Source organism: Stegodyphus dumicola, chromosome 5 (genome assembly GCF_044657685.1).
Source record: "Stegodyphus dumicola isolate Sdum_Otavi_A_Nest chromosome 5, ASM4465768v1".
Taxonomy (NCBI): Eukaryota; Metazoa; Arthropoda; class Arachnida; order Araneae; family Eresidae; genus Stegodyphus; species Stegodyphus dumicola.
In genome coordinates, this window is record NC_140772.1 from 153,150,262 (window position 1) to 153,177,780 (window position 27,519).

Consider the following 27,519-nt stretch of genomic DNA (forward strand, 5'->3'; position numbering starts at 1 on the left):
TACGAAACAATCGATTATTCTTCAAGACGTAATTTTCAGTTACATATTTCTCTGCATTCGTTCTATCATGTATCTTTTTCTTTAAAATGTCTATTAATTTGCATAATTCTGAATCTGAATATTGAATCACAAGAATTTTTTCATCTATCGTTAGCGTTAAAGAAACTTCCAAGTTGTTTTCAGTTATAAAGTTTCTTTTGGCCAGCCACTGGCGATCGGCTCAATGCATCTACGTGACTCATTTTTTTTTAATATGCTTTATTTCAAGATTGTATTCCTGGATCAGATTACTCCATCTTGCTGAGGATTTGAAGTTTTCTTCGCGTTTAAATAAACTAAAGCTTGGCAGTCTGTAATTACCGTAAATCGGATTCCAATTAAAAATTGTCGAAGTAGTGTCAAAGTCCAAACTATAGCTATTAATTCTAATTTGCTTTAATGATAATTCTTTTCTGTTTCTGCTGTTCCTTTACTTACACAATAAACTAAATGCCACTTTTTATCTTCACCTTTTTGCAACAGCATTCCTGCCAGACCTTTGCTGCTCCCATCTGTGTACAATTCAGTCTCTGCTTCCGGATTATATAAAGCTAGTACTGGTTCTTAGTTAAATGGTCTTTCAAAGTACTGAATGCTTCTTGCTGATCTTCATTCCAACGAAATGCTTAATCCTTCCTCGTCAGTCTCGTTAACGGCTCAGCATTCTCTGCATATTTCGGTACAAACCTTCTAAAGAAACTTGTCAGGCCTAAAAATTGTTTAACTTCATGTTCATTGGTTGGTTTAGGAAAGTTTAATATGGCTCGTACCTTTCTTGGTACAGATTGCATAACATTTGATTTTATTAGAAATCCCAAATAATCAACTTCATCTTTTCCAAATTCGCATTTTGTCAGTTTCAATGTCAGCTTTGCTTCTCTTAATCTATCAAACACTTTTCGAAGTTTTTCCATCATTTCGTTCCAAGATTTAGACGGAATTAATATGTCGTCCAAATAGAATAATACTTCTTTATTAAGCAATGGACCTAAAACTTGATTCATAAGTCTCTGAAATTCTGCAGGACGTTAGCTAACCTAAAGATCATACGTTCAAATTGACCAGTATCATTTGGAGTGATGAAAACTGGCGTTTTAAGTAATGCGAGAAGGAAGATTTATTAACATAAGGTGAAGAATATTTCTTAAAGAAAGTAAGTTAAGCTAACATTTCAGAAGTAGGATTAACTAGAATTATTACCTAGGATTTAACAACGTATTGCCTTAATGTACGTTAAGCCTAAATTGAATGCGGAAGCTCTCCAAAACTGAAGGTAGAAAGGTACGTGCATTTAAAAATTGTTTATGTTATGTTAAAGTATTAAACGAAAAGAACTTAAGTCTAGTTATTGTATTATTATTGGAAAATTGAAGTCTAAGATGGCTTATTTGGCAAGAAGCAAGAAATATTCTTCACTTATGTTAATAAATCTTTATTCTCGCATTACTTACATATCACGGAGACAATACAACTGAAATTACAAACTATTATGAAAAAAACATTACCGTTCAAAAATGCTCTCTCGTTGCCAAGCGGGAAAATATATTTAAAAAAAAAAAAAAAAAAAAAACACCTTTTACACATTCCAACACTTAATCTATAAGAAAATAATTACCAGTCAGTTATACAGCTTTGATTAGCACTTCAAAAATTTCAAACAAAAGTATTAACAAATTTTATTCATTGATGCTGTATCTTCCTTATAATCAATCAATGCTGTGTGTAGAATCTAAAGTCAAAAACGGCAATATTTTGATACTTTTGTTCAATCACTTTCGTCGCTACTTTCGCCACTATCTTCTTCGCTGCTTTCTAGCTCTGCCATCCATTCAACCATGCGTTCTTCAAGGCATTCCTAAAACGAAAAGGATGTATGTAAAGCAGTATTCCATATGAACGTATAACCACATGAAATATGCATAAAAGACGAATTTTTATTTACACAGGTGAAATTGGTTTAATCAATAGCTAATATTTACTGAATAATCGTGAAAACTCATGTGAACAAAAATTTTAATTGATCTTAGTGAATGTTTTTCCTGTCTTTGTTTCGAATTCTAAAATTAGTTTTGGATACCGTTTTATCAAGACGTTTCCTTACACTCTGCCGAAAACGTATTTGTAAAGAGAGTAAAATACTTTATAATGATTTCTTCAAAATGTGTTTTTAGCTTAATGTTGAAGCTATTTCTTATGGGGTTATAGATTAGGATCTTGCTTTACAAATAGTTACAGAGAGAAAATTCGTTGCAAAATTTCGATCGAGCCACTGGAAATTTCAGAAAATAATCATTCACGTGAATTTTTACCTAACCTCTTAGGTAATAAACTTATCGCTGAAAATGTTTTCAAAATTAATCAGTTTTTATCGATCATCATATGCCTAATACTTTCCAATGTCTTATCAATGTCTAATTTGTGAACTGTCCATAACGTTTCTGGTGAAGTTATTAAAACCCCTAATCTTAATACTCAAAGAGCATTCCTCACTGGAAGAGAACATGCCAGTGTGAAATTTAAAATTAAGCAAGATAGCAAGCAGCCTTAGTTGAATAGGGAGGATGGTTTCTAAGAGATTTTTTTTTTCTCTGCAGATTTTTTTTTTTTTTTTTCTCTGTAGAAGAAGGACCAGTGTCTGATCGCCTTCATAACAGAGAGAGTTACCGAAAATCTAGGTCAAATGAAACTTTTGTTTAGTTCAGAGAGGCTTTGTCCCTGAAAGACTATCGTTTTCGTTGTGCGTTTTTGCTTTGAATCACTATAAATGCCCGTTTTACTTTTCAAATTGTTGCCACCAAAAGTTAGAGACCTGCATTATATTTGAAGAAATTTAATAATGAAAAATCTGCATAAATGTAGGTATATTTCTCGCATTGTGATAAAGCAACGGTACTTAGAGCCATCGAATTTTGAATGATGTAATCCTCCTACGAATATGGGCATGTGGAAGAATGAATTTTTGAGTAACAAACTCAACGATTTAAAAGCGAGCAGTGGCAACACTCTAGGGAGGAAAAAAAATTTTATCTCCAGCGCGAGGAACTGTGTATCGGAAATTCTAAATATATGCTCATTTTAACCCTCTAATGCCCATGGTAGCATATTTGCTACCATATATTAAGCGCCACGTTTTTATACCACGAACGCCATGAAATGTAATTTTTAAGTCATAAATTGATAGACTGAACATTTCTCATATATTATTAGCGAATTTTAGGCATAGATAGCAGCACCAGCTTAAAGAAAAAAAAATTAGAAGAAGCATGGATGCAGCAAACAATGCAAGCACCTTTTCAGACGTAAGTTGTTTGTTTATTTTACAAATATTTTATTAATAAAACAATTAATAATTACTATTTATATAAAATAAAAGAGTGAGTGTATCACACAGTATAAAATAACTTTTACGAAATTATTGTTTTCAATGCTAAAATATTTTTTAAAAATCATGGTAGCGAATCTGCTACCATGGGCATTCGTGTATCTAAGCCTATTAGTTCTCTGAAGAAAATATGTTTTTACATTGAAATTAGTTCATGATCTTTAATCTTTGTAATTTTAGAGATAATAAATATATCCTTAAATACAATTTATGGATTTAAATTTTATTAGTTTAAATTTTGATATTTTTCAATTTAAAAAATATTTTAAGATATAATTTCCTGTAAAAAGTTTCTAGGAAAATTCATTTTGAGATTTAAATTGAAAAATAAATTAAATCCTCTATTAAATCTCAAGTTCTTTTTTATATATTTTTACTTTATTTATTGAATGAAATTTTTAAAAAATAATTTAATAAAATTTTCGGAATTTTGAATTTTTTTTTTCAGCCATGCACTTCAGGTCCCTTTTTCCACAGAGTAAGAGGAAGAAATGTATATGAATAATTTGGAAAGTGATTTATCCGATATATACACTGGTGTGCAAAAATTAAGGACGAAGTCGAAAAATTAGCATATCAGCTGAACGAAGAGGCAGAGCGGACAGAAAGACTAATCAGGAGATTAAGTAAGGTGATGTACGGTAGCACATGCGCAGATATGCAGGTAGACGTAATGGGGGAGTGTCTGAGTAGTGTAAAGCATGTTGTCGGTGTAAGATCAGTATTTCTGGCAAAGAGATTGCACGCCGTATAGCAATTAAAATCACACCGAGTTGCTGCCTCAGCGAGAAATGGCGAATAATCAATATGTTAGACGACATCTGGATGCTTTTACACGAGATCAAATCATTGGGAAGTTGGAGGAAGGTCGCAGTGTGACAAGTGTGGCTGCAGAGTTCGCAATTGCTCACAGCATCGTTTCACGACTTTGGAGACAATTTCAAACTACAGGAACACCTATCCGGGGGTTTAGTAGTGGTCGTCCACGAGGAACCACACCCGTAGATGACCGGTATATTGCCTTACAGACCAGAAGAAACAGGCGGCAGACAGCGGGAGAAATCGCTAGACACACGACACAGGCGACTGGACGACCGATATCGCGTTTTACCGTGGCCAGAAGACTGCACGGTGGTGGTCTGTTTGCACGACGCCCTGTACGGTGTGTACCTCTAACGCCTGTCCATCGGAGAAAGCGTTCTCTGTGGTGCCGGGAACACCGGAATTGGAGAGACAGTGAATGGGGACGAGTACTCTTTGCAGATGAGAGCAGATTCAGTCTGAGTAGCGATTCTCATCGCATACTCATCTGGAGAGAGCGGGGAAGCCGCAATCATCCCTCGAACATCATTGAAAGGAACAGGTATGGAGGTGGCGGTGTTCTCGTTTGGGGAGGCATCATGCTTGTTAGTCCTACAGACCTTCACATCTTCGACGCAGGTTCAGTCAACGGGACCCGTTAATGTAACGAGATTCTTCTTCCATATGTGCGTCTTTTTAGAGGCGCTATGAGTCCGCAGTTCCTTTTCATGGACGACAATGCACCATGTCATCGCACTGTATCTGCCGAACAGCTCTTAGAGAATGAGGATATTGAACGTATGGATTGGCCGGCACGATCTCCGGATCTCAATCCCATCGAGCATGTATGGGATTTTCTAGGCAGACGCTTGGCAGCTCGTACCTTACCACCAGTAACGATTCCGGAGCTTCGATTGGCGCTGCAAGACGAATGGGCAGCAATGCCTCAACAACTCATTGACACCCTCATTCTCAGCATGGGCAGACGCTGTGAAACCTGCCTAGCAGTCAGGGGAGATCATATCCCCTATTAAAGACCGGATGTTTCTTGCTGGACACCCATCACAGGGATGTTTCGGCCTTCAGTCGCATTGCGCTCCATGCTACTTTTTCAATAAAGCTTCTTTTTATCCCTCTGATTTCTGTTTTAGTAAGTGTTGCTTACATTACTCATGTCCTTACGTATTGGGGATATTACGGTATTAAATGTGTTGATTTGGAAAGCTTTTGTGCAAAGTTATATTGAAAAAACCGTCTCGTCCTTAATTTTTGCACACCAGCATATAATGACGACTCTGATAATGAATATATGCCTACACGAGTGTCTTATATCTTCCATGAAGGAAGCTCAGATTATGAAGAATAAGATCATAAAATGACCAAAATACATCAAATATTGAAGAAAGTGTCTATCTACGTAAGAGCTATAAAAATTTTTAATTTTCTGGAGAAAAAAAAGAACCTAATCTTATGCCTTCATCAAATGATGATGAATTTCCTTATCCTACATAACCTCTTCCATCTGCTGTTGCATATTTTCAGATTGTCATATCAACAAGTATGATACAATTAGTAGTTTAACAAAGAAATCTGTATAGAGTTCAACAAACAGAACTTCTCTTATGGTGAAGTGACGGCAAATGAAATAGAGCAAGTAGTACGAATGGACCGTACGCCTCATATTAGAGAATATTGAGAATAGGGAATATAAAGTGTCAACCAATTGCAGAAGTAATGTCTAGAAACAGACTTGAAAAAATGTACTTTTTTAGTACGACGGTGTTTGTCTGGATTTCGCGAAAACATGCTATCCGTTCCAGGTGAGACCAAGCAGTCTATTGATGAAATAATGATTCCATTTCGTGGGACAATCCATATCAAACAATATATGCCTAAAAAACGTCATAGGTGTAATTGGAATACTTCCGGCTAGCAGTCGGGAAGCCCCAATTCGAATCCTTTCGATGACATCATTTATTTTTCATGTTTCCTAGCTTCAACAGAATTCTACACGAATTTACAAGTGGCGCCTGAACTAGGCAAGGATTCGCCTATACCAGGATTTGGAGATTTGGTTCCAACTCCCTAGTTGTCCTTTAAGAGGGGAGAAAGTATTTTTCCTTCCTTTTACCATACTTTTCTGGTGTAATTGTAAGCAAATCGGGATAAGGTCGGGAAATCAGGAGCTCGAATTCCAGAGAAGGTACTTTGCATTTTTTACGTCTCTTTCGAAATAAAATGCCCATTGTTCTTTACAAATTAGCATAGCAGAGAATAACAATGATATTTACTTTGATATTTACAATGATATAACTTTCTTTATTTAATTATTTTTGTTTTAAAATAATCTGTTAAGAAATGTTTTAAGTAATGAAGGTAATATGCTTTATTTTCAAACGAGTATTAGTCATTGAAATTTAACAACAATATTTTAAGCGGAGGAAAAAGATAAAATTTCATATGATACATTAAAGACAGCTATCTTCCATTTGGTAAAAATAAATAAGGTTTATAAATAAGAATGGTAAGATGCGGGATACGATTACAGTATTTCTTTAAAAAGAAATTAAGTTGTAGCATACACGTATGGAACATAAGTAGTCAGCTTACTCTCGCGAACTAACGCGAGAGGATTTCAAAGAATATTTTCTGCAAATGATATGGAACGATTTAGATTTTGCCTTAAAATAAAATTAGTATAATGAACCAATAACATACAAGGAAAAAAAATTGTTATTATATAAAAGTATTTAAGATATTAGGAATTAAATTTCAGTGGTTAGAACCATATACAAATAAAGTAAATAAATTTTCAAAAATAAAATTAACAAAGCTAATATTTATGCCAAAGAGACTTTAAAATTCAAACACGCTCCTCATATTATTAGTTACAACTTGGAAGAACTATAAATTATAAGAAATTATTTACATAAAATTATTTTAAGTAACTTTTTAAGTAACATTCCGCCCGTTTCTTCTTGTCGGATTCTTTTTTTCGGGCCATTTCTGCATGTAAGTCTTTTTTTTTTTTAATTTGTTGGAATAAATATCAAATTACAACACAGAATTTTCTTTGAGGGTCTTTAAGATCTTTCAAATTTATACATTTTCCCCAAAAGCTAACATGAAGTCAATATTGCCACTGTCCGAAAGCTTATTTTGTTTGATTTATTTTTTTAAAGCGTACGACGAGCATATCAATAATTAATTTTTCAAGAAATAATTCCTGAAACCTTTCTGATTAAACGATAACAAAAATAGGAGAAGGTAAATGAAATTAAGATCACAAGCCTTGCGAAATCCTATAACGTAGCACAACAGTGCTGAATATAAATAACAAGAAAAATAGACACGAAAACCATAAAAAAAAACTAAAACAAAACTATAATTAAAAACTATAAGTAACTATAATGAATTTATTAATATATAGTTAATAAAGCGTAAAGCAGTGATTGTAATAAACGATGAGTAAGCGATAAATATTCTAAATGTAGCAGCAGTTTCTTGTATACGGTATTTGTCCCACGTTAAATATGTGAAAAGGAAAAGTCGAGCTGCAGGATCACTTATCAAAGCGTTGAAATAACTAGACGTCAAAACCCGACAAAATTCAAAAAGCCTGAAAAAGTTAAATGAAGAGAAAACTGAAGAAAGATTGGAGGGATTGGATTATCTGATTATGAACGGCGAAATACTCTTTTGGGCTTTGGTGATGGATATCTTGATGGACAACGTTTCGAAAAAGTTAGTAGAAGAAAAACATATTCACGAATAACATTGGATACGTAAAGCAGCAAAAGAAGATAAAGAAGAAGAAAAATGAAAAGAAACTTTCACATATAAAGAGCTAAATTTTTAAAATAAAGAAAATATTTTGAAAATTGGGGAAAAGAAAAACAAGAATTAGTTGGAAAATGGTATTTTCAACAATAATGGCTGAAAAAGGTCTTGTGAGAATAATCCAATAGATTTATAACAGTAGAATCACACGAAAAAATATTTACATATTATAAGTATATACATAAACATATGCCTAAGTTATACAACATTCAGCATTCGTTTCAATAATTTCAATATTTTTTCAATAAATATTAAAAAATACGTTTTTAAACAAATACGCATCACTAAAAGGTCGTAAATTATTAGCCAAGCATAATTTTTAATTTTTGCGCTTTCTACTTACTGCAATAATTTTAATTCATTTATAATTTAATAACTAGTGTTCTCTAGCAGACCTTCCTTGGCCTTACGCCAGACCTTCTGAATACAGCTTATAACTTGAAAAAGATCTCTATGAAACTTGCAAGAAAACAAACGGTAGTCTGGTATCTGTTTTTTTAACAAATATTATGTAATGTACGCAGTAATGTTCTTAAAATAACATTCCATTTAATTTTATTAGATTATTTTATAAGGTATTCCTCCCATCTTTTTACCGTGCCTTCGTGGTGTGGTGGTCTGCACGCTTGGCGCGTATTCCAGAGGTCTGTGGTTCGATTCCCGCCGAAGGCATTGCTCATTTTTCATCTTGCCTGCTTCCAAAAATACCCAATGTCTCTACAATTTATCCATAAAATTTTGAAAATTCATTCCTTGATTTTCAAAACCAGCGAAAGAGCAACAGAATCTGACTGAAACAGAGATATGAAGCATACAATTTTAGGCGAGGCGAAGTAAAAAAATAATATGATATAAAGGTAAGGTTAGGTTATTGGAATATGGCAAAGCACATGCAAGCTCTCTGTTTAAAGGCAGGAATGCCATCGTGGAGGAAACTGTCTGTCATTAATGTTACACACGAAGAAAAACAGGAAAAAAATCTATTAAATTCCCTGAGGTTTGAATCCGAGTCAGATTACCAGTATTGAGCAGGTATAACCGTTCGGATATTGGTGGATGGCCTAATACAATACTACATAAATTGCACAGAAATTTTGGAACTAGGTGATATTTCATACCTCAATCAACGTATTTTGGGCCCTACATTCAGTTTTTAATAGAAAGAACATTTCAGGGTAATTTTACTCTTAGAATCGATGTATGAAATAATCAACTGATGTTATTTAAAGAAAAGTACAATTTTTTGTTTAAAAATATAAATTTACATTATTACATATAAAATTGTAGTCTGCATTTTAGATTGATCACATATGTGAGTATAAATGGAGTAACTTCATCTTGAACAATTTTAAGAATAAAGAGCCTTCATTAAAAATTTAATACGAATATGAGAAAAATGAAAACTGATTACTTAAATAGTAATAATAATTTAGATCTATTAAATCTTTAAAAAAATATTTGCCTTGAAGAAAAAAAATCAGAAAATTCAGTATCAACCAAAGTGTGCGAATCTCCTAGCTTACTGTACTCGGCATGTTAATTTAAGGGTAAACTAGCAGTCCTTCAAATGAAGATTCAATTAGCAAAAAGTTATGTTCTTCATTTCCTTATCATACATTTGATGCTCTAAACTTTGCAAGAGATGGGCAGAACAATGTGCCAAGTATAAGCAGGTCAAAAAAAGGATAAAACATGTCCGTTTTATTGAAATGTTCTAAACGTTTCTTCAGGATGTCATATACCCTGTTATCAGCCTATAACCAGTCAGTTCACATGATTTATTTGTGCTGTTCTTCTACCTACCGGACTCCTTCAGAACGTGTTGTGCCGGACTACTTCAGAATACAAAAAGCACGAAACACTTCACTGTGACTTTTTTGAATTTAAAGTTCGAATTCACAAGAGTGAAGTAAATTGTTTAGAATTGTCAAAATGTAATGATATTCTTAGCATTTCGTTTGTGGGAATTATTTAATAGCAGCATGGGCATAACTGCTAAAAGCGTAAAGGCACTCTTGAATTCGCTTGACGAAAATTCTTTCAGTTTTTCATTTGTTTCTAAATTTTATTTACTAATATTAACCAACAGATATTGGGGTAAAGGTTTGCTTACTTTCTCATTACTTTGTTATGGTACTGCTTTTCCCACGCAAAATATAGTACAGACTAAGACCTCTTTAGAGAGAAGACGTCCTACACACTGAACTCCATTTTTGCAAAAAGTAGAATTATCCTACCAGTACACTGAACTCATCAGATAACGCTGAATCTAAATCTTTGATGATTTCTTAATCGTTTTAAAATTTTTATTGAAGAATTTTTCCAAAACTTTATTATTAAAATTTTTATGTATGACATCTTTCTAACAAAAATGAATGATTTTAAAACTAATTTCGAAAATATGATATTACATAAGGGAAAAATTGTTACTTTAATTTAAAATCGATATTCTTTTAAAAAAGTCCTTTACCTTTGATGGCTTCATATGCTCCACAAGCTCATCTTTCTAAAAGTAAAGAGAAGAGGGAATGCAATTTTAATGCAAACAGAAAAATTTGAGGAATTTCCTGAATGAAAGATGTACTGATAAACACACATAACAAATAAAATACGAGCAAACCGAAAGCAAATTCCAATGTGAATCATATAATATTTTTTTCTAACTTGCTTATTTTTATTATAAAACTGATATGAATATAAACATATGAACAGGTGAGGAACTTACGTCAGGAGCGTTTTCTAGTTCATCTTCCATACAGACCATACCCTAATAATAAATTAAAAAAATTAAATTAAAGAAACATAATAGCTATGCATAAAGTTTACAAGTATGCATTTCAGCTACATCTTCAGAGATCATGCTGCTTTAGTTTTTAGCCCAAATGGCGTTAGCCAAGATTTAGTCTATTAGTCTCAAAACGAGATTTTGCGTTGAACCACTACATAAGTCTGAATGACTTTTCAAATTGTTGCCTTGTATTTAAAGAAATTAAATAATGAAGAACCGGCATGCCCGTATGTATGTTTCTAGCATTGTGAAAAACCAACGGTACCTAGATCCATCAAAACGTGGCCTTCTACCCGGATAGGGGCAAATAGGCCGGAATTCGGAATTTGGAATTTGCTTTATTGTCTGTTTCATATCTTGTAAACCTTTAACGAATTTTTGATTAAAATACTCAACGATTTCAAAACGAGCAGTGGCAATACTGTAGGAAAATAAAGCATTTTTATTTCCAGCGCGCAAGACTGTCTATCGGAAATTCTACAGATATGTTGTTTTTAAATATTTTCAGCCCAAAGAGCCGTTAGTCCAAATGCTCTCGAAAAGTATATGAGTCCGTAAATGAAAAACAAAAACGCCCGTTTGGGCGTAATATAAAATCTGAAAACTTTCAGACTTTTTTTAAAGCCCAAAAGGACTATTAGTCTCGAACAAATTGTTGCCACCGTATACCATCGCCCTGTATTAAAGATATTAAATAATGAAGAATCTGCATGTATGTATGTATGTTCCTCGCAATGTAAAAAAACGACGGTGATTAGAGCCATCATATTTTGAAGAACGTAGTCCTCAACCCGGACATGTTCACCTAAAAGCTCTAATTTTGAATTTCAAATTTGTTTTATCATTTATTTCAGATTTTGCAAAACTTTATTTATTTTTTGATTAACAGACTCAAGGATTTGTAAGCGAACAGTGGCAACAATGTTCTAAATAAAACATTTTTGTATACAATGCCTTTCGGAAAATTTTTATATTTTATTTAAGAAACTCGGCTTTATGAAAACAAAGAATTGCCGCTGCCAAAAATGTATTTTTATTTCCCACGCACCAGCATGAAAGTTATCAAATCCATTTGGCGGACTGTTAAAAAGTGAAACCTTTCAGAATTTTTATTTCATTTATTTTAACTGAGTTGCTTTATTTGAAAGAAAAGCTGCATAGCACTTCTTTTAAACTATTTGCTATAAATATTACTGATGATGTAATTTCTCTGGAAAGTTTTGGATCAACCCACTTTTGTTTGATGATATAAGTAAGTTCTAAAGCTGTCTTCTTAAATATAATTTGTAAGAAAGATAACCCATTTTGAAAGGTTTGTTACAAACCCAATCTGAAAATAAATTTTTTTTTTTTTTTTTTTTTCCTACAGCTTTAATTATACCTGCATTACGATGTTTTTACTATTATTATTTTAAAACGCTGATAGTTCACTTCAAGAACTTCATTAATACTTTTAGAAAACGTATTATTGGATATTTCAGTAATACTTTCCCATACTAATATACTAAAACTGGTTGTTTACCCCTCAAATTCTTTTGCTTTTGGCATCAGTAACTCGACGGCTCGAATCAGACGATGAAATCCTCATTTCGAATGGTTAATGATATACGCGCATAGATAGTCACAGCGCCTAGATAGATTGAAATATGGCCACAACGTTTCATTAGACTTCTTCCCCCATAAAAAAATCACCTATTTTTCGAACTGTAATCTTATTTTTATTTAATATTTATAGGGTTTTTTTTTTTTTTTTTTTTTTTTTTTTTTTTTTTAAGTCTCTACTATATTAGGGTAAAAAAAATCATACAAACAAATTCAGTGGTTACAACTGATTTATATCCTTTGTGAAGATAGTTGCCATAACAAAATCTGACAATTGGTGCTGTTTAATATCAGTGTTTATTAATGTTCTCAGGAATATTGTCGACTTTCAAAGGTGGTGGCCATGGGAATTTTTAATGTATTATTCCCGGATTATATGCTGCGTATCTGAAAATCATGATAACCTGATTTCAATTATTAATGCTATAGATTTAAAAGAAACATACTTATTCTGCTTAAAAAAAAAGATTTCATTTTGCTTGGCATCAGTTTTTTACTTGAGTAATTGTTTATTATTTCATGAATTTCATATCTTTCTAAACAAATTATTTCAATGAATCACACACTATCAAAAAACTATTATTACATTAAATATCTCATGTGGATACCACATGACTTCCTTGTACGGCCGATTAAATTATACACATATTTTACTGCTCTTCATTAAACATACTACCTCTAATTTTATTAGTGATATATTTGTCACTCAATCAAATAAGTTCTCACTTCGCGAAAAGGCAAAAACACGTAAAAACTGAAAGCATATTCATTGAAAATTGTAAAATACAGAAAAACTTAAAACACGAGATATAGTTCAAAACATTAAAAAACAACAGTTTTACAGTTAAAATTAGAGTTTCTACTCAAAAAAAAAAAAAAAAAAAAAGATATTTGGCCAGCAAGTAGGAAGGCATATCTTTCGGTGCAAAAAAAAAACTGACAGTTTACTTTTGGACCCACAAAATGTTTTGACAGTTTACTTTTGACAAAATAACATTGAAGTTGGGGTACAAACTGACTAAATTCACTATTGTGCTATGAGTTTAAAATGTAAAGAAATGGCGGCCTCATTAGGCTTAGCCTCACTTTAAACTTTTAAATTGTTGATAATTCTACAACTATTGCATGGATCCAGGGCTTAATTTACAAAAGTAGAAGTGCCGGAGCCCTATGGAAGATCGTCAGGAAACAGAAACCAGAGTAAATAAAAAAATTAATAAAACCATTAATAATTTAAAAATTAAATAGTTAATGAGTATCAAAATAATTAATAATTATTTAATCGATATTAAAAATCAATATTTATTAATTATTATTTGATTTATAATTATTATTTAATTAGTGCATACTTAATTTGTTATTATTTATTAAAATAATTAAATATTAAAGGGATTAAATAATTAAGATTAAATAAGATGTAAGGAGATAAATTTAAATTTAATAAGCGATGTTTTACATAATTTTATTGCTAAAAGTAAAATTTTCTTGATCAAATTTCTACTGAAATAATTGTTTAGTTACATAAAACAAAGTGCCAGAGCCCTTTTATTTAGGGCTCCAGCTAGAATTAGAATATGTCTCAGAAGCTGAGAAGTACGGGCTCCGGTGGGCTCCGGCGCAATTTAAGCTCTGCATGCATCTTAACTAAAGACATAAAAACCCTTAACCGGTGCATAAGAACAACATAATTCAAGCACTTTTAAAGCAAAAAATTAACATTTTACTAATATAGTATTAGCAAAATATATATACGTACATACATATATATAAATATATCTTCATTATATACGGCGTAAGTGTCTGTTTGTCGCCGATAGTTTATTGGTTGCTTGCGTAACTGTACTAGCCAGTGGGGTGAAGTTGCCACGGTATTCAAATAGTCCATATACACTGATACCATACATGCAGTTATCATTGTTTTAATTAAATGATCATGGTATTTAAGAACATTTAAATATTTTTAATTCATACAATTGTTGCTTATTATGCATTTAACTATATTTACATATGAATCACCTAGGAACTTGCAAACGTTGAGAATTTAAAGAAGACGAAACCAACTTCATAGTACACCTCATCAGATAGGTTTACCCAAACTCCTATGCTAAATATCCTTTCCCGTAAAGAGTTTAAAATTTTGCCCGATTTTATTCCGACATTGTATTTTAAACTGAATTTTCAGCTGAACGCAAATTGAGCGTGTCAGGGGAAATGTGAACATTTGTTTGCATCAGCAATCATCTATTTTTGAAATGGTTTACAACTGAACGCAAGAGTTCCTGAGTTCCTGTTCAAGAGTTCGTGAAAGAACGGACGTAAAATTAAAAATAATTGATGGTCCTCTGCAAGGCGAGCTTAAAAATGATGGAAAGATCTACACAAGAAATGTTGTGTACAAAGAGATCTTTGACACGTGAATTAACATTTTGTTATTTAAATCACCTTTATTGATTGAACTAGCGGTGGCTCTTAAGAAATGTACCGCCAGTGGTTTCCTTCATTGAGCTCTACTTTAAGCAATTAAGCAAGTAGAAGGGGGAAAGTAAGCAAAGGGGAGTCCTCGCCGCCTGCCTTGGTTAAGTCCGTTTAAATTAGCAGACACCTTTACACAAATCATTTTAATTACAATTTATAATATCTGTAACAGCCGTCATTATGCATGACCGCTGGGCTTTCTAGTATATATATGTGTGTGTGTATGTATGTATTTAATAAATCAAGAAATGAGAAAAATTGGAAAGAAAAAGAATAAAATTCCGTATTAAAATTTTGAACGTCAATCTAATTTCTCCGGATTACATTATAAACTGGTAGTACGCAAATTAAAGAAAATTACAAAATTGGAATCAAATAAAGTTTACTTCAAGCAGTACAATCATATAAAATGCAGGAAATTTGTACATAACATAACCAAAACTAAAAGTAAGAATCTCTTTTATTTAACGCTTCAAACAGAAATTGTCAAGAGAAAAGACTTTTGAAGCCTTAAACCAAGTATGTATGACGTATATATTTATATATGTGTAATACGGCCGATTGTAACGAAAAAGGGAGATGCTCAACTATATTTATAGTAGTCCTATATAAAAAATTTTAACGATGTATGGCTATTCGTTTTTGAGTTGTGCTAGATACATACATATGCATGTACGTACTGATGTCACGAAAAAGATCTCTTCTGAAACCATTTTAAATCCATTTTACAACCCGTTTTGGAAAATAGAGGTTTTTAGTATTTTGTCCGTACATAGAGATATCACGCAAAAACATAATTCAAATGGGTTCGAGAAAGGTAAACATGGCCATTTTTGTTGAAATATGATACCCGAAATTTTTCGTGATTAGAATACTTCCTCTGCTTCGAAAAGAAAATAAAAATTAAATAAAAAATTGAGCTTTACTCTACGTCTTCACATTTTACATCCTTTTCAGAAGTTGATAAACTTTAAATCCCTCAGATATTTTAATTTCACAGTGCATTTTTCGAGTATGAAGTGCAGTTGGAATAAAAAAGTACAGAAATTCTCTCACAAATGTCTTTTTGCAGGCCTCGAGTGCATTCAAAAAGCCGGATTGTTTGCTTACTGAATATATTTCTGATTACACACAAACATCTTTATGGTCGTATGTTTATGATCGTATAGAGTGGAACTATAAAACTCATTTCAATTATATTTTCAAAATCCTAGGAAATTACAGAATGTGAGACATTTTCGGGAACATATCTCGAAGCAGCATACTGAATTGAAATACAAAACTGTTCACACAATCATCCAAGGTGTCTGGTTTTCGTAACCCCAGACCGCTAAAAATTACCGAGAGGAGATATAAAAATGTGTGCTGTATTTCATAAATAGAGCAATGTTTTTGAAACTATATTTCTAAATTATTATACTTAACTTACCTTGTACACATCTTCGAAATAATTTTCGCAGATATAATCTCTCATCGCTTCAGACTGAGGACTCGCGAGACCCTTAAAACACTCCATCTGAATTTGGTCATACTGAGAAATAAAAGTTCAATAAAAGAAATTTTCGCAAAGAAAAAAATAAAGCTAAAGAAAAATAATAAAAAAATAAAATCAAAGAGATACTATTTTGCATTGTAGTTTTTTAAATTCAATACGCTTCACACTAAAAATAAATAGAACGAAAAAAATTAATGGAAATTTCTTGAAGTCTCTTTAATCTTGTTAATAGTACTATTACAAGCATAATTTTTACTTTTTCAACTGTAAAAAAGAAGTTTTTATAAGTTGGAGAGATTATCAAACTGGAGCAAACAAAAATAGTAAAGATCAGGAAACGTTACCGGAGAACAAATTACATTTATTTCATGATTAGCCCAAAGGGGCGTTAACTCAGAAGGGCTTTCAGTCTCAAAACGGCATTCTGAGGCGTTTCACTATAAACATCGAATCACTTTTTAAATTGTTGTCACCAAATATTATCGCCCTGGAAATTGAATAATGAAGAATTTGCATCAATGTATACCATGTTTTTCGCACTACCAAAAAAACAACGGTACCTAGAGCCATCCAATTGTGAATAACGTAGTGCTCCACATAAATATGGGGGGGGGAGGCTGGAAGCTCTAATTTTGAAATTTGAATTTGTTTTATTATTTATTTCATATTTTGTAAAACTTTTTAAACGAATTTTTGATTTAAAAACTCAACGATTTGAAAGAGAGCAGTGGTAACTTTGTAAGGAATGAAACATTTTATCTCTAGCGCGTGAGACTGTCTATCGAAAGTTCTAAAGATATGCTGTTTTTAAAATTTATTATAGTACCTAATATTTAGCTTACATTCCAGCTTGTGATCTTGTAGCGGAAACCATTGAATTAATGATAGTATACTTGAGACTCAAAAATTTCTTAGAAATATTTAAAGTTTTCAATGAAACTTTATACTTTTTTCACTGGTTTTTTACGAATTAAGGAAGAACAGAAATCATAATAAATAAAAAAGAAGATACAAAATTCTTATAAAATTTAGAGAAAAGTTTGAGCTTATGCGTTTATTATGAGTTAACACTTATTCCTTAAAATAAGCTTAACGATAATTGTTAGGCAATTGAGATGAGAAGTAAGATCTTAAAATGAAATCAAAAACATTCTGTACGTAAAACATATTTCATGGAAAAATTAATTTTTGGATGCATCATGTCCAACAGTCCAAGTACAGCCATCTCTTTAACAAGCTCATTTTAATTAGCAAACATCAAGTTCAAATTTTCGGGAAATTAAAACCGTAGCATTTCGCGTATTAAAAATGACACGAGTTTCCAATAATGCACTTGAAATTAAATGCATAAATAAAAAATAAATCACACGCAATTTAACAAGTTAAAATTGAAATGCACTCAAAGCTATCAATAGCTTAAGAAAGAGGAGTTCAATGCAGATCTGTTTTAGATTACCCATTCGCAATTTTTCTGCAGAATTGTCAGAATGAATGCAATTCATCGTGTTTTCCTTTTCCTTTCTGACGTTTTACAATGAACTCCAGTTCGTGATTTGGTGCTTGTTAATACTTCATGAAAATCCGAACATTTTTTTAACTCTCTTTTACTTCTTTCTTTAATTCTATCCATAACATCTTTTCAAGTTTTTTTTTTTTTTTAATTCATGTTGTTAGTAAATTTCTTCAGTGAGAGCATACTTAAGAAAAGTATCATTGTGAACTTCATGGTGCAGCTGGCGAGTTTTCCTGAAAGAATTCAGATTTCGTAAAACGATTATTTACTTTTTTATTTCTATACTGACAGATTACTATGTTTTGCAAAGAACTACAACAGAACAAAAATTAACTTGGAAAATTACCTTAACATGCTCGCAGTTTCGCATCTAAAAATTTTATCACTTAAGAGCTATGAAATGAAATTTTTATAGTGTCACTAGCCGCGGCTTCGCTCGCGTTGATGTCCTTAAATAAGTTTCAACTCCGCGTGAATTTTAAAAATAAAATCCGCGTAAAATTTCAGTAAAAACCGCCCTTTCTTCAACATAGGCCGCGGATATTTTGTATTTACGCGGAGTGTGTCGCCAAGAAATCTAGAAAAACTGTTACGTATATTTCCTAACTTAAGGACATTATATGTTAGTGGCTTTATTCGACAGTAATAATGCAATGATAATTGTCTTTTTCATTTGTTGTGTTCAATATGCCAGATTAGGATTTGTTACATTTGCATTCCACATAATACTGCTAAATCCTGTTATAAAATTTCCCTGTAGAGATCAGAGGTTTGCTATTTAGATCTATATCAGACCTCTACCAGAGGTTTGATATTTGCCATTTAGAATGCAAAATTATTATAATTATCTCTGTGCAACTAATGTCTCATAATTATGAAAACTTATTTAAATTGTTGCAAGCTTAGTGTTATTTTTTCAATCATGAGTATTTATTATTATTATTATTCGGCAACATATGTCAAAAATAAGATGTATTACTTATACTTATCAAAGATGTTTATTAGTCAATGCATAAATCGTGGTAAGTATAATTACTACAAGCCTTGACCAATAAACATCTCTGATTAATTATATTTGTTTTCAACTGATGATTTTATGTTGCTGCATGATTCCAGGTAAAATAGCTTCCTAATTTAAGTGAGTTAGGATTTATCTTAATTTTTTAGGATCTATATCCTGGCTTCATGTCTTAAACCGTCTTTCTGTTTAATTATTGCGTACAAATTAAATTCCGATTCATTAAATGTGAAGTTTCTTTTGTTAACAAGAGTTTCTCAACGATTAAATTTGGTAAAATCAGTAATAACTTTTAATGGAATTAAAAATTCTAGTTATTCGTATAAAAAACATTCTAAAAATAAAAAACTCGGTTCTTCACATTCTAATGAAAGCCAGGTATTTTCCAGATTTATAAACGATAAGAATTAAATATAAAAATTTAAGTTCATTTTAATTATAAGCGTGTCAAATGGATATTTAAGAAGGTATCCTTAAAGTTAGCAAGGACGAAAGTATCCCTTGTAGTGACGTCAAGAGCTGCGCAATATGCAGTAACTCCTCTCTTTCCCGTACGTTCTACGGAAAATACAGAGTATTAACTTCTCTCCATACTTAAACACCTCAACTATCACTGTATAAAGCAAAGAGGGACTCATTAGTGAACAGAATAGACCTCCACTGATTTTTCAGTGTAGTTTACATGACTACTGCTCAATTTAAACACTTCCTCCTGTGGCAAGAGGTAAGGATACCTCCCTTCCTATAACAAAATAAACGTGGATCTAAGCTGAGATGGAGTTTCAGGCCTGTTGCGACGTGCACTAAATCGAAAATATCGGTCATCCGCAGAAGCTGTAACTCTTGGTTTACCTTCGGTAAGTCTTCGAGAGGCTGAACCAATAGCTGGAATTGGTTCCAGAACTCTTTTCACATGGAACGATTGACATTTAGCCATTTTGCAAAGTCAGACTATCTATGATCTGCTTCTTATCACCCTATGGCTCTATAACACAATTTTGCTGACAAATGCAGCCTCGTTTCTACACTTAGGCTACTTGAAACTGTTTAATATACCCTGGTTCATTGAAGGGCGATTCGTTCCTAAATAGTTGGTTTTAAGCTATGTGGTATTGACGTAAAGCGATAGCAGCGCCACTCTTTTGCGTAAAGTTATTCGATAGAGCTTGCTTATTGCAACATATCCAAATTTCAAGAATTTCGAACTATGTTTAGGTGATTTATATAGCGATTTTTCAGTTTGTTGCTTAATTTTTGTAAACCATAGTATTATTCAAATGTGAAACACAGTATTGTTTAACATACATATACAGAAGATTCTTTTCAAGTTCTTCCTCATTTTGACAATAAAACTGCAAGCATATTCTGAGGTTGTAAGGTTTATTTTACGTAGCCTATTTTTTATGTTAGAAACTTTCCTGTACTTTTACGTCAAGTCAACTCCATTAGAAATGCAAATTAAGCCAATTTAAACAGTGAGCGATGATGTAAGTTAGAGGGATAGTTTTGGCAACTTCATACAGTACTGTTGCAATTCTCATACTACATCTGTCGATTGGATAATTGTATTGTCTTTGGTGAGTTCTGGCATTTTGCTAACGTTTACCTTTAGAAGTCACATTTGTATTGAAGTAGGGTTATTGCATTCTACTTTGCTTTTGCTTTATGAATATTTAAAGTACTATTGTTCAGCCTTCAAGAAGCAGTAATTATTATTATTATTATTTAATTTTGTAGCTTTCGACCAAACAGGTCTTTAACTTCAGTGAAATAATGTGTAACCTTATAAAGTCGCTTAAGCACTTTTATTGCTTGACTAACTGACGGGAAAATTTTTAATGCTCTTAATCCCCTCAGATGTTTATTGCGTAGTTTTCTGTTTCATTTTCATTTATCAATTACCTGAACATTTGTAGCTTTGCGTTGAGTCAGCCCCGAACATTAAACTGCTCTGTTCTGTTTTGAAATATCTGCATCATTTTTACACTCTTTAGCAAAACGGCTTCGGTTCACGTCTCACCCACTTCTTAATTTTCGTCTTTCTTTCTTCTCTTCAGTTTGCAACTGGTTATGGCACAGCGCTTTTCTGTCATGCTCGCCAGCGATAGCCGGAAATGATTTTCAACCAACACTGTTAATTATTCTTTGGATTCCCCACCCCCCATCCAGCAAGATTGTACTCGATTACGCTCATCATTGGCAAAACCATATCAGCTTCATACTTTTGAATCTTTACAGTGGAATAGTTTCAGCATCTGAAGGTTTCCTATATCTCTTGGATTTTTGGACACCTTCTAGTTCTTTAAAAACATTTATGATGTTTATTTCTTTAACTGAGCAAGTTTCATAATGTAACAATTTGAGATTCTCTTCTTCAAAACCATTTTTCGTTGAGTGCATTTAGCATAAGCTTAAAGCATTTAAAGAAATTCTCGCATTCGTCGTTTAGACAATTTTAATGCTTCAGATAAATGGTTAGCCTGTTCTTTAAGAAGTAAATTTTCTTGAAACATAGAATAAACTCAAAAGAGTAGTCACATAGGACATAAGCACATCCCTGTCCCCTGTCTCTCTCAAATCCCCATAAAAATAACTAGTCAGTTTCCTCGTTTGACAGTCGATACTTGTTACAGCCTGCCCATTTCATGGAATGATTCAAAAGTCTCGAAATATTTTCTGATTTTATATACCATTGCAGCAATCAAAATCAAATTTTCCGTAAGGTGATTTGCAGAAAATGCAATACACGAAAGCAGTTTTACCAGCGGCTGAACGGTAAAGTGCCTGAATACTGGTAGTTTGGTCCGAGGTCCGAATCCCGCAAATGGGCTGGCTGCATGGGTGTTTCCGTGGTTTATCCCATGTGTAACGTGTTAATACGAGACAGTTTCTTTGAGAAAGTACTCCACGAAGGCATCCCTCCCTTCAGTGTAGTGCTTTAGGGCTGAACACGTAAATAATAATAATAAGCAATCGGTTTTGGGGATATTAGCATCATGGTCGCTCTCTTGAAATTTGTTTAGAATTTTTGTATAGGAAAAACGGAATATATTGTATGAATTTAAGCTACAAGTTTCTCTAAAGAATGAAACGGTTAAAAAACTCTTGATACTTTGGGGAAAATTATAGAAGAACTCGCGTAGGCCAATTTAAGGCTGTAAATCCTGTCCGTCGTTTAATAATTACTGCATATTATTTTTATTTTGTTCAATTAATTCTATCATGCGAATTGTTGGATAGTCACGTTTGCTTGTATTCTTCTAGGTGTTTACAAGATTGCTATTATATTTTGGTCCATTTCACATATCTGCAAGTTTCCAGCACGTTAAAGAAGATAGAATTCAATTTGTTTTACGAAATCGAGAAATTTTAAATGTATATATATATATATATATATATTGAATTTGCAGATTGGGTTACGAAAATATTTTGAAAAAAATACCCAAAACTGATTCTTTTGCTACTTACACGTTCGAAGCCCTCTGCCTTTCTCATGCAGTCTACTATTTGGTTGCTCATTTCCTCTGTCTCGTTTACTGAAAAAAAAAAAAAAAGTGTTATGAAACTAAAGAATCTACATTTAAAAATATGCAGCTCTGAAGACTGCATGTAATGTAAATATTTTTCCTGATTATGTATTTTTTATTACACATTCTTTGGTTTCGAAATGCTAACAGTGGAAACTAACGTGAAAGGATAACAGTGAATTGTTTTAACGTGAATATTAACGATAGGATATTTAGTTTCCTTTTATAAGCATTATTTCGAAACAAAAGGTATCAAAAGCTTACAAAATAAATTTCCAGCGAAAACATTGAATTTTTTTCATTGAAAACACTTTTACAGTCTTCCTTGATAAAAATTATGCAAATTTAATTTATACATATTTTCAGAGCAATTATTTAAAACTAAATATAGAACAATCAGCACTTAATTGTACCTAACAAATATTTTTACATGCAGTGCTTCTAGAATATACTGCCCACTATATATATATAAAAATTCTAACTGACAACGTCCGACAGAAAAAACTACCCAGTAGCAATAAAAAGAAATATATAAATACAGTAATGATGTAATATACAGCACACCACCTATCACACATTCATTTGTTTCGAAAGAACAACTGTTTGGAACAAATTTTCTGCTTTGTCACAATAGCCAATCACCACAGATCGCTTTGGGTTTAACACAGGGGAAACTGGTTCTCCATTACAAACAAGCTGATAGCGGTTTGGCTGAAAACGTACAACTTGCAATTTTTTTCGAAAGGGAAGAAAAAAATCGCGCGTCTTTCTTTCAGTAGTAAACTAGGCAGAAAAATTGTCCGAAACAGTCGTTCGTGTGAAACAAATGCGTGTGTGATATGGATAAAGAATCCTTTAACAGTCCGAGTTTTACGTTTTTGAAGACTTTTGCTTTCATTATGTCCTCAGAACGCAAACTGCGAGATCTGTTGAATATTGTATAATCAGGAATGTAAATTAAATCGTACATTAAATTTGCACTTTTAAATGTGAAAATTTAATATAATGCTTCGAAAACATATCCTAGCAGCAACTTTAGTACTTGTGTAATAATATAAGCAAAAAAAAGGTCTGGCCAGTCTCATTTTGTGATCATACGGCCGGCTAGAAGGATAGGGGCTGTGCCCTTATAATGATAAGGATAATAAGCAAAATAGTTTATAAATCTCACAAATTTAGTTTGTGTGTAGCTTTTAAAAGATGGAAATTTTTTTTTTAATTTCCAATATAATATTTCTGTAAGCTAAAAATTACCCTCTTACATATATTCCCCTTCAGATAAAAGAAAGGAGCGGATCATTTGGCATGCACATTTTTTAAATTTAGAAGCATAAGTTCAAATTTTTGAAGAACTGAGAGAAAGATGCGTTTAAGTGATATAGTACGTACACTACTTTTTCATGTGAAAAGTACTTACAGCTGTCAGCCCACTATTAGGTCATTGTAGTAGAATTATCATAAAATATACAAACGAAAGAATGAATATTCAGACTCTGTATTTGCAGAGTTTTAACAGCATAAGTATTTTTAAAATCGACCCTTACAGAATTGCTTTGAAGAAATTTTTATCACGGATAAGAACTATTAATTTTGATCAGATTTATATTTTTGCCACTTTAATTACCTTTTACACAGATTCTGTATGATGAATCAAAAATTGAAATATTCCTTTTAAAGTTATTTTATAAAGGAGAGTAATAATATTTTGGGAGACATAACATTCTAAATTCTAAAACATTATTAAATAAAGAAATCCTTATCCTGAATAAGTAGGTGCTTCAATCGTGCAATATAACATCGGGGCCTTTAGTTACGTAGCCAACTAACTCTACAAGCACAAATAACATAAGTATCTTTGACAGAAAAATTACTTTACATTAAAGCAGAGTTTCTTAAACTGTGGGTCGCGGGACCTACAGAAGGGGGTCGCCAAAAATTTTAGCAATTTTGATATTTCTTATCATAATAATTTCACAATTACCAAATATTTTACATAATGTATTTTGAAACAGAAAAAACGAAAACGTTCGAAGCATTTTTACTTCCTTGTACGAAGTAAAAAGGAAGTATTGTAATCGCGAAAAGTTTCAGGCAGCATATTTCAACGAAAATATCCATTTTGACCGCTATCGAATGCAATTTAACGATGTTATTGCGCGATATCTGTACGTAAGGACAGAATAAAAGACTCTTTTCTGCCAAAAATTATAAAACTGCTTTAAAATGAATTCTGAAGAGAATTTTTTGTGGAGTCTGTACGAACATATGTACGTACGTATCTCGCATAACTCAAAAACGAATAGCCTCAGAACGTTGAAATTTTGTATATAGGACTGCTATAACATGTAGATGTGCACCTCGTATTTTGGTTGCAGTCGGTACCAATGCGGCACCAAACGTATATAAATATATTTATATATATATCCACTCTGTTTCCCGGCTCAGTGATCTCAGTTTCTTTGCTCTTACATGTTTATAAATTGTACATTTTTTGCTTTAAAATGATGGAATTATGTTGTTTTTATCTTCCGGTTAAGGTTTTTATGCCTTTAGTAAATCTGTATGCAATATTTTTAGAATTATCAACAATTTTAATATTGTTTAGGTGCCGCTAAGCCTAACATCTTTTTTATGGCGGCCATTGCTTGTTTACATTTGAAACAGCAGAATAGTGGATATGTTGCCAATCTAGAGCAACTTAGCTTCGCAACAACAAAGATAACGCCTTCATTTATTATTGCGAATTAAATCATGCTTAATCCATTCTGGAATTTATTCGAGGAAATAAGTGTTTAAGATTTACTTCGTAATTTTTAACATAGATATTTTGAGTTTTTATGTATTCTTGCCTTGTAGGGAAGTGAGAACTGAATTAATTGAATGAGAAATACTGAATCGCCGGTGAAAAACTGTTTGTTTCTTTTTTGTTTTGTTTGCTTAATTTCTTTTATACATCGTTCTAGCTTTATTATAGTATTTGAATAGAACATGTGGCAACGATTAGATAATTTTTCAAATGATATAAATTTTGTGCATTCTGAGTTATAATATGAACGAAATATAATACTGTTAAGTGAACCTAGCGCCAGAGTGTCGCTATGGTAAACAAATAGAGTGAATTTTAAAGAATGCATTTATTCTATTGTGGTTTATGCGCTCTCGACGAAGTAGATTTAATTCAATCCAATAAGTTTAAATGAAATGCAAGAAAAATGTGTATAATTTAATATTCCATACAAGGAAGTCATGTGGTGTACACATCAGATTTTTTTATAATAGAAACGGTCATTTTCTGCAATAGTCTGCAATAGTATATTACATTACAAGTGAAGAACTTGACAGTTTCACTCACGCGTGTGTCGGATTTGCGTAATGCTTATGTGGGTTCCACAGAATTTTTGTAAATATTATGGGGTTCCCAACACCAAAATGTTTAAGAAACTTTGTACTAAAGAACAATTTAAAGATTGATAGGGAACACATAAAATCAGGATAATTAACTCAAGTATCAAACATTTATAATGTTAAATGTTAAACTACTTGGAACTTGAGAGATAATGAAGAACATAAATTTCAATGCAAAGCATTTCAGACTGCTATACTGTCTATGTAATTATGCCTGCATCTTTTCAAACATATAAAATTTCGAATGAATTCTACTTTTTATAAGTTTCTTTTGAACCAACTGGTAATTAACACATAGTAAATAATTCTTCCTAGCATATTTTCAATTCTAATCTTTAGGACATTACTTCTCGATCTTTACTTCTCGATCAATGAAATTACATTGGAAATAAAGTGTATTGACTTGGGCATATAACATACATAACCATTAAAGATTAAAATCAGAAAATTAAGAGTACTTACAGCACATAAATACTTGTATAAGTTGTATCTCATCCTCGTCAATATTCCCAGCAAATGCCAAATGGATTGCTGCCATAAAGACAAGTGCGATTACTGAAGAAAGGTGCATGGTTAAAAATTAATGACAGATGAAAACTGCAAGCTGAGAAGCCGGTACTGAAAGTTTCATATATATTGTTTCCAAATCAGATAACACAGCTGCTTACTATCTTTTATGCTACTTTCCCGGATAAGGTGTATAATTTAATATTATGACATTGCATGACGTAAACTACATTCATTGACAATTATTCTACAAGTAATATTTTGATAGAGCAATTGTTATTGTATACACATATTGTTGCTATACATCCATTTGTTATTTTACATCACAAATTACATCACGATAAAAAAATATTCCAACAATGGAAAACTTTTCATCGTTGAAAAAATTATACTTGTATGTCTTTGAATTTAAAAATTACGTTTTCCTGGTCAAAAGTAGGAACCTATGAGATACGACTGTAAGTATTTGTCAAACTTTATGTTTTAAAAATCTAGTTTAAATCTATAAAATATACTTCTTTTAGGGAAATGTTATAGTGACACATCATTTTAAACAGCAAGCCAAAATATTTTACATAATAATAATAAATTGATGTCAGAATAATAATAATAATAATAAATAAAAAAGAAGTCCTCGTAGAAGAAAATATTATTTTAAATTTTGCAATTCATATAGATTAATAAATATTTGAATTTGTTGTAATATCGTTGTGGGAGCTTCTAACTTTGCAAATTTCTACTGCTGAAAATGAAAAGTTTACGCTCCTGATCATGGTATTTCTTTATATGTTAAAATATAACATTTTTTGTTAATCCAAGTTTTTTAACCTACCAAATTATTTCTGCACTGTTAATTATGCTAAGGAATACAAATAGTAAACATTTAAAGCGATTTTGCTAAAGTAGTTAATTGTTACATTAGAGTACGAAAATTAAAATACTCGCACATAATCTACAGAAATTTCGAAGAATTTGAACTCTAGCTAGAAAATACTTCTTTTTAATTATAAAAACAAAATTTTATGAGAAAAAAAATTAATTTTTTTTTGCGCTACAATGAAAATAATAGATTGTTTCGATAAAGAAAATTGTAAAAATGTCAATTTTAATTGTTTACAATTAATACA

At 31.9% G+C, this 27,519-nt stretch overlaps 1 protein-coding gene across 2 annotated transcripts; it reads right to left on the reverse strand.

Moving 5' to 3' along the window:
- Positions 1–1,477: 1,477 nt before the first annotated feature.
- LOC118199548 (uncharacterized) lies at positions 1,478–26,518 on the reverse strand. 2 transcript variants are annotated; one of them, XM_035371438.2, is made up of 6 exons: positions 26,348–26,509; positions 22,422–22,489; positions 16,357–16,458; positions 10,788–10,829; positions 10,533–10,568; positions 1,495–1,894 (listed from the first exon to the last, which is right to left on the reverse strand). In XM_035371438.2, exons 1-6 carry the CDS (start codon positions 26,454–26,456, stop codon positions 1,805–1,807), a joined length of 447 nt encoding a protein of 148 aa, XP_035227329.1. In that variant the 5' UTR covers positions 26,457–26,509; the 3' UTR covers positions 1,495–1,804. The 2 variants fall into 2 exon arrangements, with proteins under 2 accessions (XP_035227330.1, XP_035227329.1); XM_035371439.2 differs by lacking the exon at positions 16,357–16,458 and having other exon boundaries at positions 1,478–1,894; positions 26,348–26,518.
- Between the last annotated feature and the right edge of the window lie 1,001 nt (positions 26,519–27,519).